A 15,323-nucleotide genomic window follows, 5' to 3' on the forward strand; every position below is an offset into this window, starting at 1 on the left:
GCCTTCAGTATCAGGCCATTTTATGGGTTATGGGAATTCCCCAAGTCTCACAGTGAAATCGCTTCCCCCCATTCACCAGTTTCCTTAAAAAGTGCCTCTCCGATACGAGCTAAATGTGTGGGTGAGTTGTTGTTTATTTGTTTTAACATTTGAAATGTAAGTAAAGAATATTTTAGATGCGTGCATTTGTATAGATATGTGGATTTTTTAAAATATAGTTTTGGGTGGGTCAGTTTTTGTTCTCAGTTATAAGCTGCCCTTTGTTTGCAACAGAATGTTTTGGGCAAATGTAACAGTGAAAACATCCATCACGCTAGAAAAGAAGAGATTTGTGATAAATATTGTATAAAAATCTGTTGTATATATTGACCACAGTGTATATTATCATATTGCTTTTGTTTTTTCCATTTAAAAACAGTTTTAAATACGGTTGTGTGTTATAAAAAGTGAAGATAAAATAACTCAGATTATACTTTAAAACTGATTTACTCATTATCATAAATAAATCTGTTAGTATCCATTACACACAGGCCGAGAGCTAATACAAAGTCTTGGATTTTATAAAGTCTAAAACTTTTTTTTCTTAACTAAAATTGATGTAAGTAACCTGTAAAATGTTAAAATACATTTGTATCTGTTGCCAGTGATATGTAGCCCAGTTTTTTGGGTGGTTTTTGCATTGCGATAGAGTCTCAGCAGGAATAATGTCCCTGATTTAATGCCTCGAGAAGGATGGCTGGTCACTACTCGGCAAACACAAGGACTTTTTGTATTAAGTAGCACAGAGCTAATGACTATCAGCTGCTAATTTCCACTGCTGGGAGATGAGAAAGTGTCCCTGTCTCAGCAGGGTGAGGTGCCTACTCTGTGCTACAGACAAAAAGGGTTTAGAGAAGGGCTCAAATTTGAGGATTGCTCATTAAAAAAAACCAAAAAACAAACATATCATGTGTTCACTCTGCTAGCTTTGTGCAGTGCTTTAAAACATTGTCAAATGTTGGTGGGAGCATAAGAAAAAGTGTGCAGTTTGTCACCCAGCAAGACTGAATGATGGGTGACATTTCCTGTATCCTCAGGCCTGTAGTTTTTGTTTTCTTCTGGCAGTCTCAGAGTCATCAGCCTGTTTATCATTTCTGCACATCACAGCAGCCCGAAGTGGAAACACTTTGCACCAAAAAAAATATGGGCAATGTAAATGTTGGCAGGCACAGGAATGAGGAAAAAACAACTTCTGTGTGTGTGACAGCCACATGAGCTGTGCTCTTGCTTTTTCCTGTAGACACTAAATGGCTCTCTGGGGACCACAGTCACACATTTTTACCAGACTTTTATGGCCAAAGGGATAGATACCCTTTGTGTGTGCATGTGTGCGTACGCCTATTGTTTCATTGTTGTACGTGGCTTTAGTTGAAGCATGTGACTTTTCACTTGACTTGAAAAGGGTGTTTATGGCTGATTTGTGAAAGGATTTTCAAATAAGGTGTGTTGTCTTAAATCACATGCTGTCCACCCACTGTCTCTTGTTTTCTCACTTATTCTCTTTCTTTACAGTAAGATTTTCTGTGAGAGAGGTTAAGTCAAAGACATCAATGAGTAAAAGGAACTTCTATTTAAAATCAAGCTGATTTCTCTGTTAAAACAGTTTTAACACTATGTCAGTAACCCACCAGTAGAGTTTTTACATGACAGGAAGTAACAATAATAGAAAAGCTAAACACAAGTATAAGATTAGTTGAGGTTTGGTATGAATTATGTCATGTATAGCAGTTTTACTTGTTATTTGTGTAAGATTTTATTAGCACTCCTCACAGAGCCTTACAAATTACGCAGGAGGCTTCTCAGCCGGGAATATCCTTGTGTGGTTCAGTGTGATTGTGTGTAGCCACAAGCTGAATGATCAAGTATCACACTTTGCGTTTCCAGCTACCAGAGGAACAGCGTATATTACTCCCTGAGGAAGAAACATAACCGCAGATTATCTGTTTGTTAATTCCCACAAGATGTCACTATTGCTCCAAGTGATTAATTTTAGCCTTCTTGGGGGGTCTTCAATAAAGTTGGGACAGTTCTGGTCAAATATAGTGAGCAATGTGTGAGAAACACAGTTTTAAGTAAAAGTTCCATCCAATAAATGATGAGTCTGTTAATTTAGCACTCTACATGTTTTCCTTATCTATCGATATATGGGTGTTCCAACCTTCCTTGAGACAACATACATACAACTGGAGTGGACGTTTAATTAAAAAGAGTTAGGTCAGCACTGAAAAAACTAATATTTGGGGTTGATTGTGTTATATGTACAGTGTGTACTCTTAATACCTCATATGAACATAATGGACTGGAAAAAAAAAGAATATTACTACTGTAATATTCACGTCTCACAGGCTGAACTCTTATACAAGCTCAAAGAACGTAAAAGTCAGTTATTTACCTTATTTATAAAACAAATAGTTCATCTTCATTTTATTTGTTATATCGCAGTTAAAGCTAATCCATTTCTTGATCAACTAGATAGTTAATCAGGAAATAGACAAAACAGTGTGTTTGGACGTTTTTCAGGAAACTACTTTATTTAAATGTATTTTTTAATCACATTTACGATTTGCTGTTTTTTTTTTTTTAAAAGAAATGTAAACAAATGTTTAATTTATCCAGTATTTCATTTGCATAAAAATGTGGATAGAATAACAAGTTTTGTTCCAGCTCTAAACTCATCATTACACATCTCTTAACAATAATTTAGTTCAGCTTAAAAATCTGCGTAACTCGAACTAAAACGTATTGCCCTCTCAGTTCAGAGGAAATATGTGATGCAATCACAGAAACCCCCACCAGCTCCATCTCTGAATTTATCAATGAGGGAAAAAAAAGTCACTGAGTGAAAATGGTCGGGGTTTGTCGCATGACTTTGGGGGGATGGGAGTGATAGTCGGGGGTTCAGACAGTACACAGTAAAAACAATAGTAATGTTAATACGAAATATAATTAAAATGATTACAATTCAAGAGAAAATACAGGGGATTTAAAAAAAAAATATTATCATTATTATTATTATGAGTCTTACTTACCATCGAATTATTGCATCATTCACTGTTTTGCCATATATGGATATTGATGCCTAAAAGTAGATCATGTGAACAGGTTTGGCAATTCTGGTAATACCTCCACGGTTAGAATACATGTAGAGCTTTTGCTCCAGTGTTTACATTAAGGTCAGCTGCTCCTGTTGGTGCCCCTCTGATAGAGCCGAGCTGCGATTGGCCACGTTGCTGTCAATCATCGCTGTTTACCAAACGTTGCGAGGTGGAATTTCCCAGGTTACAGCATAGACTCAGTAGACCACTTCCGCAATACATGTCTGGGCAGACGAGAGGCCACTGCGAGCTGAAAGGTACCGAGCAAAAAAGCCACCTCTTTGTTTTTTTGGCTTGGCGTTTATCTCCGCGTTTCCAGCGATTTACCGAATCGATTACAGTCTCTGTAGAGGAAAAATAAGGGGAGTTTAGCGCCTTCGTTTCCCGCACAGTCATCTAGTGTTAGCTAGCCGACAGCTAACGAGGATGTTGCTAGCAATTTGCATGACAACAGCGAAAACTAATATTAGCTTTCTTCAGCCAATCAAGGTAGCTGTCATTAGCTAGATTGTGGTGTATTTGAGTCTGGTCTCCTGGATAGATGTGTGTTAGTTGGATTTGCATTACATTTTGTTTTGTTTTGTTATTTTCTTTGCTCTGCTTTTGTTCCCTTTTCCCAGGATAAGAACGTTGTAGTTGTCATATTTTCCCATCAAAATAGCTAGCACATTTTTGCCATATGTCCGGCTCTGTCAGGGTTCATAGTACAGAATTTGTCCTCTCAAAGTCGTCGTCGGATTTTTATTTTCCGTACAACGTTTCGCTCATAGTCCACAGTCGTCCCGTTAGAAATTATAACAGGTCGCTAGTGTCACGCTGTGTAGTATTAAAAAAAAGGCAGGTGGTATTAATTTCATCTGAGCATATTTGCTTTTACTTCCGAGCTCCTGTTATAAAACTTTATCTTATGTTCAAGTGTTCAACTTTGAGAGTACGAGCGTATTTGGTGATCTTGTGGTGTACCTTTTATACTTTTAAATAACCTATATCTGTGACACAATTTTAAGTCGGAGCTTAAATATAACTTCACAATGTAACAATTGCCAGGATTTCTTTTTCCAGTTGTTTACTTTTTCAGCCTGTTAGAAAACTCTTTGTTTTCTGTAAAGGTCAGCTACTCCTGACTTCTTCTGTGTGTTCTTGTGTCTCCTGCTGCGTAGCTTCTGATATTTTTATTAAGTTAAAAATACCAGTTTGTGTCTTCTTTCCACAGTTCAGAGGACAATGTGTAGGAAGTAAGCAACGGCAATGGAGGGGAAAGGACCATACCGCATCTATGATCCAGGTGGGAGTGAGGTCAAGGCCAGGGATGAGGCTGGAGGAGGGAGCAGCTATCGGCAGCTGCTGGAAGAGAACAGCATGCTGAGAGAACGGATGAAGGGACTTAAGAGCTTAGGTATGTTTCTAAAGACTAGTTATCTCAAGTTGAAGTTAAGGCCGTGTGTATGTGTGTCTGTCTGTGTGTCGATCCTTTTCAACCCCTGGGGCTGTGGCGTGTGTTCCTTATGCTTGGATCCTTTACCAGAGGCTTGGAAGTTTGAGAGTTCTGTGCAGTATCTAGGATTGCACTCCTCTGGACAGTGACCTCTGAGATTGTGCCTGGAATCTGCTGGAGCCATTCTTCAAGTCTTGGGGTTACAGCTCCTAATGCTCCTGTTACCACGCTGCTCCAGTTGTTCTTTCAGCCATTGGTACTTTTTTGTTTTCTTGTGAGCTCGCTTTCAGATCTTGCTTACCGCTGGGATTACCATGTCTATCACTGCTGCATTGTGATAGACAAGGCTTTTCTGCTCTTTGTCATCCACCACTATGGTTAGCAGCTGCACGACTGTCTGGAACTTGAAATCCCGTAGGACTTTAGGCCTGTTGTTCTCAGCCATCCTTGGCTGTATCTCCCATCAAGAAGTGTGGATTTTTAATCCATATGTGGCACATATGTTCCTTTACACTATCCCAGCCACTTGATTGTGTCGACAATGTACTGCATAGTCTCCGGGGCTCCTTTGCACAGCCATCAACTTGGGTCCTTGGACCCAGTACTGTTATTTCCAGAGCTCTGCATGTATCATATATTGGCTCATGTGGCCACTCAGCCTAGTTCATAAGACCCTGAGTGGATCTTCCATGTTAAGAGGAAGCAGGTAATTGGCTGGCTTGTAGTTTGATGGTGTTGTACCCTTGTGGGGGTTCCTTCCTGCTCAGATTGTTCTGGCCTTTGTTATTCAGTACAGAAGAGTACCTGCTGTTAGCAGTCCCTTTTATTTGTGCTGCCAGCTGTCCATGGTGTGTTAGCTTCTTCATCAATCATCTTCAATTATTTTAGGTCCTGGTGCTGTCTAGCTCTTCATTCTAGAGGCTCGTTGCTGGATGTCTACCTTTGTGATCTTGACTGGCACTTTTTCTGAGGTTGCTGCTCTTAGATCCACCAGCCGCTTGGCTTTGGTGTTGTATCATTTCTTCCTCCCAGATGTTTTTCCAGTTATTTCTCTCCAGCCTACTTGGACTAAAAGTAGATCAGTGTTTTTAGGATTATTGTGGCAGTGACATCTAGCTCATTGGTTTTAGTGATATTGGTAGTCAGGAAAGCTCGAGGTAGAGCTGCGTTCACATCTACAAGCATCTCCTGTGATGGGATTTTGTCAGTGAGTGAGGGGAGTTTTGTCCTTTGTTCCGGGTCTAGCTTTAATTTGGTCACGATCTTCATCCTCAGCTCAGGAAGATGGAACATCTACTTCAGTTAGACTGCTCTTTTTGGCTCATTATGTCCGTAATGCCACTGGATTTCCAACTTTGATGGTGGCTTTCTTTTACTGATGTTGGAGCACCGATTTACCATGTGCTCCTTGGTCACAGTGGATGCTCAAAACGTTTTTTCCGAAAGTTTCTACACAGAAAGTTGAGAAAACTGCTCAGCTTGAATTCTGTAGCAGCAGAAAGTTGAACAGACTTTTTAAATAACACATTTGTTATTTAAAACGAATTTGACGTAGCCTCAAAGAGAACATGTGATGTTGTAGCATCATGTATGTTTGTAGTCAAAACAAAATCCTAAAGTGTCATTCAGTGTCAATGTGGTGAAATGTAGTGAAACCTGAAAATCTGCTTTGGTCATCCATTTAAAAACTCACATGCTATTAATATGAATGGGTCAGTGACTAACTAAAGGAGTGCTTACTCTCTCACGGAGTTTCTGTCACACGTTGTTTGATGTTGTGCTGATATTTTTAGTGACAACAGGGTTTGCCGGTAGACACAAAGCTAGATTAAGTGAAGGTGTTACTAGATAGAGACGAGCTCTCTCTAATACCTGCAGGTGATTTGCTGGAAGAGTCTCAGTCAGAGGCGTCGAGGCTTCGGCAGCGAGTGGAGGAACTTGTGAGAGACAACGAAGCCCTGAAATCGTCCAGCTTCGCCGCCAGTTTGTGTATGGGAGGGCCCATTCAAACTGAGACACAAAGTAGGTTTCACATACTTAAAGGCAACGAAGGAGACTTTTCTTCACATTTTTGGATTATTACACAGTGTGGCCAGCATTTGGCTGATTGTTACCATTAATGTTCATTTGGTGTATTTCAGGTAATAAACCCTGTTTACATACCACAGCCGAGCAGAAGGAGGAGCAATCAAGCTGTTTAGGAAAGACTCTTCAGCCAGAGAAGCCCAATGTAAATAATCTGTTTGTGCTTTCTGTTCAGGTAGAAATGACCCTGTTATTATTTTAAGACTAGCTGTAGGCATTATCAGGGCCTACAATATAACATCTGAGTGGAGAATGTTAACTTCGTCGTTGTTTTTTGGCATCATGTTCGAGTTGTGTGTGTGTGTGTATGTATATATGTATATATATATTTTTTTATAGGATGCCATGTCAGAGTTTGAGGTGGTGAATATGGAGGGAAAGACTTCAGAGGCATTGACAGTACGTACCAGATGTATAGCTCAAATCTATTTGAATCATATGGTTATTATTAGCATTTATTCTTTACCCTATGAAAGGACTGACATTAGTTTGTATAGGTTTCTGTTTAGTGAGGTTAAATTTAATCATTCCTCTTTATAGCCATTTCCTCAATATTGGACATGCATCCTTGGTGTGTTGACTCACCAAAAAACTCAATACTGGTAGCTCCAGCCTGAGTCAGTCAGGGGAAAGTCCAGGATTGTCACTGACTAGAATTACACCGCTGATTCATTCACACACTAAATCCCAGGGGATGTGTTAACAGGACACTAGGCCAATGTTGAGGTGCACATGTTAAAACTTATGCTAGTGGCCAGCCTGTCACATATTCTAAAAATTTTAGCCTACCTTCCCATCTAAAATATATGTTGGCAAAAGAAGAAGAGCTAATTGTAGTCTGTGGGTAGTAAAAATAAACCCAACAGGACCAACTAGTTTGCCTTTCATACAAATCGGCTGCTCCCTTTCATAGAGAATGATGACTCTTACAGAATGGTGTTTTAAATTCATATGTAATTGAGAGCACGCTCACTGAGTCAGCTTGAGAGGAACAGGTGACTGACTGGTTACTTGTGTGGGTATCTTCAGGCCGGGTCAGCAGTAGGAGTAATTCCCCTCCTTCCTCAGGAGAACATCGAGCTAGCGAGCCAGCTGAAGAGGCTAGAGAGCTCATTCAGCATATTTGCTGAGGAGTCCAACCCAAACCAGCTGTTAGCGCACCTTGGTCGCATGGCTGTGGAGTTTCATCATCTTTCTTCAAAAGTCCAAAAGAATGAACAGAGGACCTCCCTCCTACAGGTATTGCACACAACTATTGTGTCATTAAACTAAAAAAATATGACAAATCACCACAGTGCTTATTAGAAATAGTGATTTAAGTGTTGTAATAGTGCAAGAGCAAACCAAGTGTTTATACAATGATCAGTCATGTTAAAGAAAAATATAAAATCTAAATTTTGTTATAGCAACTTGAAACTGTCGCGCTAAATACTACCGCTATGGCACGCCCGGGATAACTTGCTGACTTTAAAAGCATTTTTGTGTCAGATTTGACGGGTCGCGAGTGTAAAACTACAGATGCAATAATACTTCATCTGGACGGATGTTGTTTCAGCACTTTAACAGTGATTTAAGTGTTATTTGTGGTAGACCAAGTAGGCTGGAGACTTAAAAACTTAAAAAAAACAAAAGCTGAACGTACTCGGTGCTCTGTGTAGAACGTATAAAACATTCAATAAAATATTTTTAAAGTCTCACTACTTTCACTACATGGAACATTAATTTTTCCTCAAAACCCTGTGGGCGGGAAAAGGGTTATTTAATGGGATGAAAATGGGAAACTAAAGCTTGATTTGTCAGATAAAGGAAATGGCATTTCCTTATCTGTTAGAGTACACGTGACTTGCATTCCAACATAATTTAAAACGCAACATAAGTTTATCTTTGTGTCACTGGGTTGATGGCATTTCTGGATATGCGACTGAATACAGATCATAAGAAAATGTCAGAATGGTGTTTAATATTGTCCTCTTTGGGTTTTATAGACTCTCTGTGAGCAGCTCAGACAAGAGAACAATGAGCTTAGAAAGAAAATGGAAGAGGATCATCATATCAGGAATCGAGACTTGGAACAGCTGAGGTAATGTTTCTCCTTTTGATGTGACTGTGCTACAAATAAAACAATACTATCGCTCTGACATCTTGTTCTCTTTTCTTCTGGTCTGTTTTTTAATTTTTTTATTTTTTTTTTGTGGGACTGTTTTGCTTCTTATAATCATTTGATTTTATGACGAGTCAAATTCTCATTACTGTTAATAAAATATGTGTCACCTAATCTTTACTTTGCCCTTGATGTTAACAATTAAGCACGCTTTCACTTCTGAAGGGGATTATTCCAGGGCTTTCTGGCGTTGTAGGTTCTTCCCAGAAGCCCTCCAATAGCTGGAGCATGATGACAGCCATGTCTTAGAATGAGACCTAGTTCTCAAACACTATCATTTTCATTTTCATGCCGGTATAGACAGGAAAATCAGAAACTTAAGGAGTTGGTCACAGGAGCGGCAGCAGTGGCGGCAGCATCTGCGTCGCCACCTGACGCTGAAACTCCAGAGGCCAAAGAGGAGCCGGTGAAGGAGGAATCTGCGGCTGTCCGACCCAAAATGGAGGCCACCACACCACAGAAGGTAGTTTCAGTTTAATTAAAATTGATTTATTTAAATTTGTACACATACATTATATGCTGCAGCTTCATATTTAAAACATTTCTATAAAGTATTTTTTACCAAAACCAGTTTTTAATCTGTGTTCTTTTTAAAGACATTTAATTAAATGATTCTCAATAATCTTGTGACTGAAAATTTCCCACTCGTGACCTCTTACAATGTGCGTAATGTAGTAATGTTGTGGATTTAGGAATATTTTATGTTCCCCCAACCCCCCAGAGTGGAAAAGCTGCAGAGAAAACCCCAACTAAACCTTGTGATGTCGAGGTGTATGAAAAGAAGATCAAGCTTTTGGAGAAGCAGAGAAAGGATGTGAGTCTTGCTTGCTTACTTTCTTACTTACTGCTCATCCTCTTTTGCCATAGGGGAAAGTCTCTGTGTATTTTGTTTCCTACATGTTCAGTGGTGTTTGTTTCGCTTTCTGGCTTCTTACAGGTGCTGGAGGTGAACAAGCAGTGGGACATTCAGTGGAACGCCATGAAGTCACAGTTTGAGCAGAAGGTACAGTAATGACTTTACAGCTGCTGTGACGGGTGTGGGAAGGCGTTACGGTGCTCTTGACTGCTTAAAAGAATTTTAAAGACAGTTTTTTCTTTTTTTTAACTTCTTTTTTTTAAATTTCAGGTTAAATTTCAAACCAAAATATTGAATCACTTGCATCAGTTAGCTCTGTTTGGTCCAGTTTAGCTGAAAGAGATGTTAAACGCTCTTTTGGACTTAAAATAAATCACTTGTACCCAGTAAAAGTGATTTAACAAGTGTCAGTACAAGTGAGGTACCAGTCACAAATTTCACTGGGTGTCTCTCCGTAACACCAGACTCAGTGATTTGTGTGTAAAATTGATTACATGCTATGAAAAGCTGAAATTGAACTAAAGAGTTCCACTGTATTCATTTCAGCATATAAAGAAGCTAAGGTTAGTTACCTGTGGGGTTCAAATATTGTTTTAATTACTTATTTTATGAATTAAAGTTGCTTCTGGTGCCTGTAGCAACACATTTTCCAAGTGATGGTTGAATTTAGTTTCAAGTGTTTTGCCAAACTAAAAAAAAATATTACTGATCACTGAGCATCGTGACATTAATTAGGTGAAATATCGTGATTTAACAGAAAAACAAGCAAAAAACCTGTGATGGGTGAAGTGACAGATGGAAAGCATTTTTAATTTGAAAAAAAAAAACTTTAACAAACAGGACTTTGAAGTTTGTGTTTATGACTTGGCAGAGAAGCAGCTGTGTATGTGTCTAGTTTTTTTCTTCTTTTTTTCTCTTTTTTCTTTCTTTTCTTTTTTTCTTTTTTTAAATGTGCTTGTCCAGTGGAAAAGGTGCAATCTTGCAATAGCTTGCGATCTGAACATGCTTACCACAAGGCCTGTCACACTTCAGTAAGAATTCCCCTTACCTCTCCGGTACCCGCTGACTTCCTGCTGTGGTGCAGTCAGAGGGCAGCAGAGACACACAGACGTACACACTCTCACATTGACACTCACACACCTATGTTGTGCACACCCACAATTATGTACAAACCTACATTCACACTTCGTTCAGACAGGGACACCGTGCAGCTTTGGGTTATAACCACAGAACCCTAGATATATCCATTTGCGTCACTCGGTTCGTTCATATGTTACACAAAAACAGCAGTGCGTGTTTGCGAATTTGATGGCTTAGTTTTCTATTTAGATAACATTTCTGAAGCTAATGCCTGTCAATACCGGAGCGTTATTACTTAATTGGTTTTATTTATTATTAGGCACTTTATGGCAATTTATAAAAAATTGGATCTTTGACAATGTGATCATTTCCTAAACTAAAAGATTGCCACTTTTCCTCAGATCACAGACCTCAGACAACGGCTAGCCGAGTCACAGAAAACTGTGCTTGAGCTGGAGGCTGAGCGGGAGCAGAGGCAACGCGACTACGACAAGAAGCTGCTGCTGGCCAAGTCCAAGATCGAAAATGTCCAGGTGAGAATACAGATGTGGAAAAGGCCAGGTGAAACTGGTCTAAACGAAAGCAGGGCACAGATTGACTGTGGAAAAGGTGTTTTTAAAGCCATGGTGTCCGTGTGCGTTCGTTCCAGGGGGAGAAGGAGTGTTTAAACACCGAGACGGCCGAGCTGAAGCAGAAGATCCGTTACTTGCAGGATCAGCTGGTGCCCCTCAGCAAACAGAGAGAATACCAAGAGAAGGAGATCCAACGCCTCAACCGAGTGAGTGTGGAAGAGATGCAAAAAGAGCAATCAGGCGCAGTAACGTTTCTGTCAGGGTAACATTGGTTTTTGTCTTATTCAGGCTTTAGAAGAAGCCTTAAACCTACACTCACCTTCATCCTCCCAACAACCTCCTGGCCAGGGCAACTTTGCAGATGCAGCCAACAACTTTAAGAAACAGGAGCTGCTCACTCAAATTGCTGTACTTAAAGAACAGGTCAGATAAACAGAACATTTACACACACACACTGTCGCAGTCCTGCAGTTACGTGGGCATTTCCCTTCAGCTGCTTTTTCTTTCTTTGCACTTCAGGTAAAAATCTTTGAGGAGGACTTCAGAAAAGAAAGGAGCGACAGGGAGCGAATGAATGAAGAGAAAGAGGACTTGAGGCGGCAAGTTGAAAGACTTCAGGGTCAGATTACTAATTTGACCAATCAGGTAAGATCGTGCTCATGCGACATATTTTTTTTTCCCCTGTATATAATGTGACCAGGAAAGCTTTAGCTTTTGTATAATTTTGCTGCTAGTGGCTATTCTAGCTGACCTGCCCTAATATGAGGTTCTTTATTTTTCTTGTTGTGTACTTGTTGGTGTGGCGCAGCTTCATCAGGCGCAGAACGAGTGTCAGAGAGAACGTACAGAGAGATGTAAGCTGGAGAGACTGCAGATGCAGCATCACAAACAGGTACTGCTAGTGTTACATATACACTGAAATGGTGGATTAAAAGGTGCTGTTACACTGAGTAGGTGAAATATTTGGTCAGTGTGGCCATTTGTTGAAGCATATTTAAGACTCCTGAAAAGAAAGTTCCAAAAGGGCTACAGGTGGTGGGTAAAGCTTGCAGACTAGTGCCCCCTAGTGACAGAATGGTGGAAGACTAGATTGACTTGACTGTAGTAGGTTCATGCCAAACGAATCACAAGAGCCTCACTGCAGCTAGCTTGTTTCGGTCAGTGCATTTGGGAGCAGCGAGGTGAACACTGGCACGCCTCAGTGGGAGGCAGAACCGCAGCAGGGTTGAAGGTCAGCAGCGTCCCGTGCCACAACAGGGCCGCTGCATTCGCTGAGAGTAGCCGCAAAGCACTGATTGGGGATCACATGTGTACTTGTGATCCCTCGTAGGGGCAGCAGCAGGAAAGACGTACCTCAGACCCCACGTCAGACTCAGTGAACGGCCCGCTGAGCCCTCCCTACTGTGGTCCCTTTGTGCAGGTGGGACCGCAGGGCCTTGAAGGTTGGCCCATACACTTCCCTCCCGGATGCCCAATGCAGCAGGCGCCGCAGCCGCAGCCGCCGCAGCACCACCCCTGTACGAGACTTCCAACCCGTTACCCCGGTAAGGGCGCTCTAAAGCCCCTCTGTCTTTGTCTCTGGAGTGACTCTGGTTCACTGAAGAAACAAGGCTCTCTTTTTTTTTTTTTTCTCTTTTCAATTTCTCTCTTACCTCTACTTCCCTTACTTGCTGGGGGCAGCACGCTTACATTCAATAACCAATATTAGGTTATGGCAAAGACTTGAGGGCTGCTGATTGCGACGAGTAAGAATAGAAATTTTAACATAATTGTTCTGTGTTTTTTTTGGGTTTTTTTAAATCAGGGTTTTCCTTGGCAGTTGTCATTCAATCAACCTGAGAGGGGGTTGAGAGGGGCCAGAGCAGTAGGAGAAAGTTCACGACCACCACCAGAGAATGCAGGTAAGATACAACCAGTCATATGTAGTTTATTTCTATTGCACAATACAAGATGGTGTGTGTATTCAAACACTTGTAGTGGAAGAACAATGAGCCAAACTTTGTCATTAGTTATGCTTAAAGTTCTTCAGCTCAGAGGTGTAAACTATAGTGGGGTAAGGCTTATTTATGTTCATACCAACTATTAGCAGCACTATCCGTTCATGCAAATCACCAATGATTCTTTTGAAACATGATGCAATAATTTAGTTCTGCACCTTACTTTGGTGTCCGTAGATCAGTCAGCGGCGGCAGCAGCAGCAGCGACCGGAGCACCTGGAACAGGATTTGGAAAAAGGGAGCGACAGAACATTGATCCTGGAAAGCACTAAAGCATCACCGTACCCACTTAAAAGGAGCCTGGGTAGTAGCATGAAATCAGTTTGTTTTTGAGTTGACAAGGTGTGATTTGACCTATAATTTTCCTACTGAACTGTAGATATCCTATTGTAATGTTGTTTATACTTGCGTTTTATAAGGCTATTTGTGATGCTATTCTGAATATACACATGAAATATTGTTTAGATTTTTTTATCGGCAACTTTAAGTCATTTGTTAAATAGGTTGGAATAATTAACATAGATTTTTTTGTTTTGTTTTGTTTTCCAGACAATATACCTATGTGATTGTCTATCTGCAAGTATGTAACAAGTAGTTTGTTACTTGTAGGGTCACAGGAAGCCATTCCCCAGTAAGACTAAGACTACATATACTCATTCCAACCATGAATGATTATATAGGTACACTGAATCATAGAGCTTAAAATGTGAATGTTAATTGATTTATGAGGGTTTTCAGTACCATCGATGTTATAGAACTGTCCCATAACTGTGTAACTGTTCAAAAGTGGTTGTTGAAATACAAAAATTTTGGGAAATGAATTTTGATGGTATCATACCAAAAAAAAAAACATGATTGTGATTACTGATAATTTATTTATAACCTGCTGTTTTGATAGTTGCATTGACTAAGTGTAAATCATTGTCTTTAGTAATGCTGTTCTTTCTATGTTGTTAGTGTAATCCCAATATATTGTAGCTATTGACATTGTATGTTTGTATCAGACACAATACGCAGTACATACACAACCTTTTTTTTTTTTTTTTTGTAATTTCTCCCCCATGATGATGGACCTAATCTCATTAAACACTTCAACTTGATTTGACCACTCATTCCGATATTTATGCTCATCTCACTGCATCCTGTACCACTGCACACAGCGTAGCCCCAACACACAGTACCAAGAGTTACAGCAGCAAAATCTTAAGGCAGCAGCCGCGTCCTCATATACCTGTTATGTCATATAACCTGAGTTGTACTTACCAGTACAAAATATCTAAATTCAGCTCAAGCAGCAGAATGAGGACGATTTTCATCAGAATTCAGAGGCCGTGGTTAGACACCCAGTTACAGCAGTACAGCCACTCCAGAGGATAAAACCCTCTGTCGGGATGTCTCGACTTTTTGTTTCCATCCACTTCAACAACCAGCAACCCACACCTTGCCGACTGACCTGTGAACTGCTGTAACGCAGTCAAAGTCGCAATAACAGATAGCGGATCCACACCTCCAGGTCACACTATTAGGAAAAAGTTTAATCTGATCTCCGAATCAACAAGCCTTGCCTGTTTAAACTGAATACCAGTTATGATTACTTAGTATAGTGTATTTTGACTAGTCAGATGAAGGGCTTCAAAAAAAAAAAAAGGTTTGAAATGGCTTACTTTTATCTAGCAAGATATCAACAGGGAACAATCAGGATGGGCTAGAGCTGAGATGAGACATTAACAGAATTGCACTTTGAAAGGTATGCTGTAATTTATGGCAGATGTATTTTCCTGGTTTGTAGCCTATTTTCTTTTTTTTCTCCTTTTTTTTGCTGTAGGAAAAAAGCACATGTGAGACTTTTTGTATTTGACTGGCTTAATAAATCTATTCTAAATGTCTCATTAGTATCTTACTGTCTGTTTATCTTCCCGTTTTGTTCCACAGAGTACATCGTTTTCACCTTTCTGTGACACAGCACCCACGTTTGTTTCTCATAAAAACTGCACAACACCGTG

At 40.1% G+C, this 15,323-nt stretch overlaps 1 protein-coding gene across 7 annotated transcripts; it reads left to right on the forward strand.

The window, feature by feature from the left end:
• Nucleotide 1: 1 nt before the first annotated feature.
• tnip1 (TNFAIP3 interacting protein 1) lies at nt 2-15,207 on the forward strand. Of its 7 annotated transcripts, none has more exons than XM_013271733.3 (18): nt 2-121; nt 4,348-4,530; nt 6,448-6,591; nt 6,711-6,799; nt 6,994-7,053; nt 7,684-7,893; nt 8,640-8,734; nt 9,116-9,278; nt 9,537-9,629; nt 9,753-9,818; nt 11,153-11,284; nt 11,401-11,529; nt 11,612-11,746; nt 11,843-11,968; nt 12,132-12,215; nt 12,654-12,867; nt 13,128-13,224; nt 13,498-15,207. In XM_013271733.3, exons 2-17 carry the CDS (start codon nt 4,383-4,385, stop codon nt 13,160-13,162), a joined length of 1,923 nt encoding a protein of 640 aa, XP_013127187.2. In that variant the 5' UTR covers nt 2-121; nt 4,348-4,382; the 3' UTR covers nt 13,163-13,224; nt 13,498-15,207. The 7 variants fall into 7 exon arrangements, with proteins under 7 accessions (XP_013127187.2, XP_013127186.2, XP_005468005.2 ...); XM_013271732.3 differs by lacking the exon at nt 2-121 and adding an exon at nt 3,233-3,391; XM_005467948.4 differs by lacking the exon at nt 2-121 and adding an exon at nt 3,233-3,391 and having other exon boundaries at nt 12,744-12,867.
• The last annotated feature ends 116 nt before the right edge of the window (nt 15,208-15,323 follow it).

Source organism: Oreochromis niloticus, linkage group LG2 (genome assembly GCF_001858045.2).
Source record: "Oreochromis niloticus isolate F11D_XX linkage group LG2, O_niloticus_UMD_NMBU, whole genome shotgun sequence".
NCBI classification, from domain to species: Eukaryota; Metazoa; Chordata; class Actinopteri; order Cichliformes; family Cichlidae; genus Oreochromis; species Oreochromis niloticus.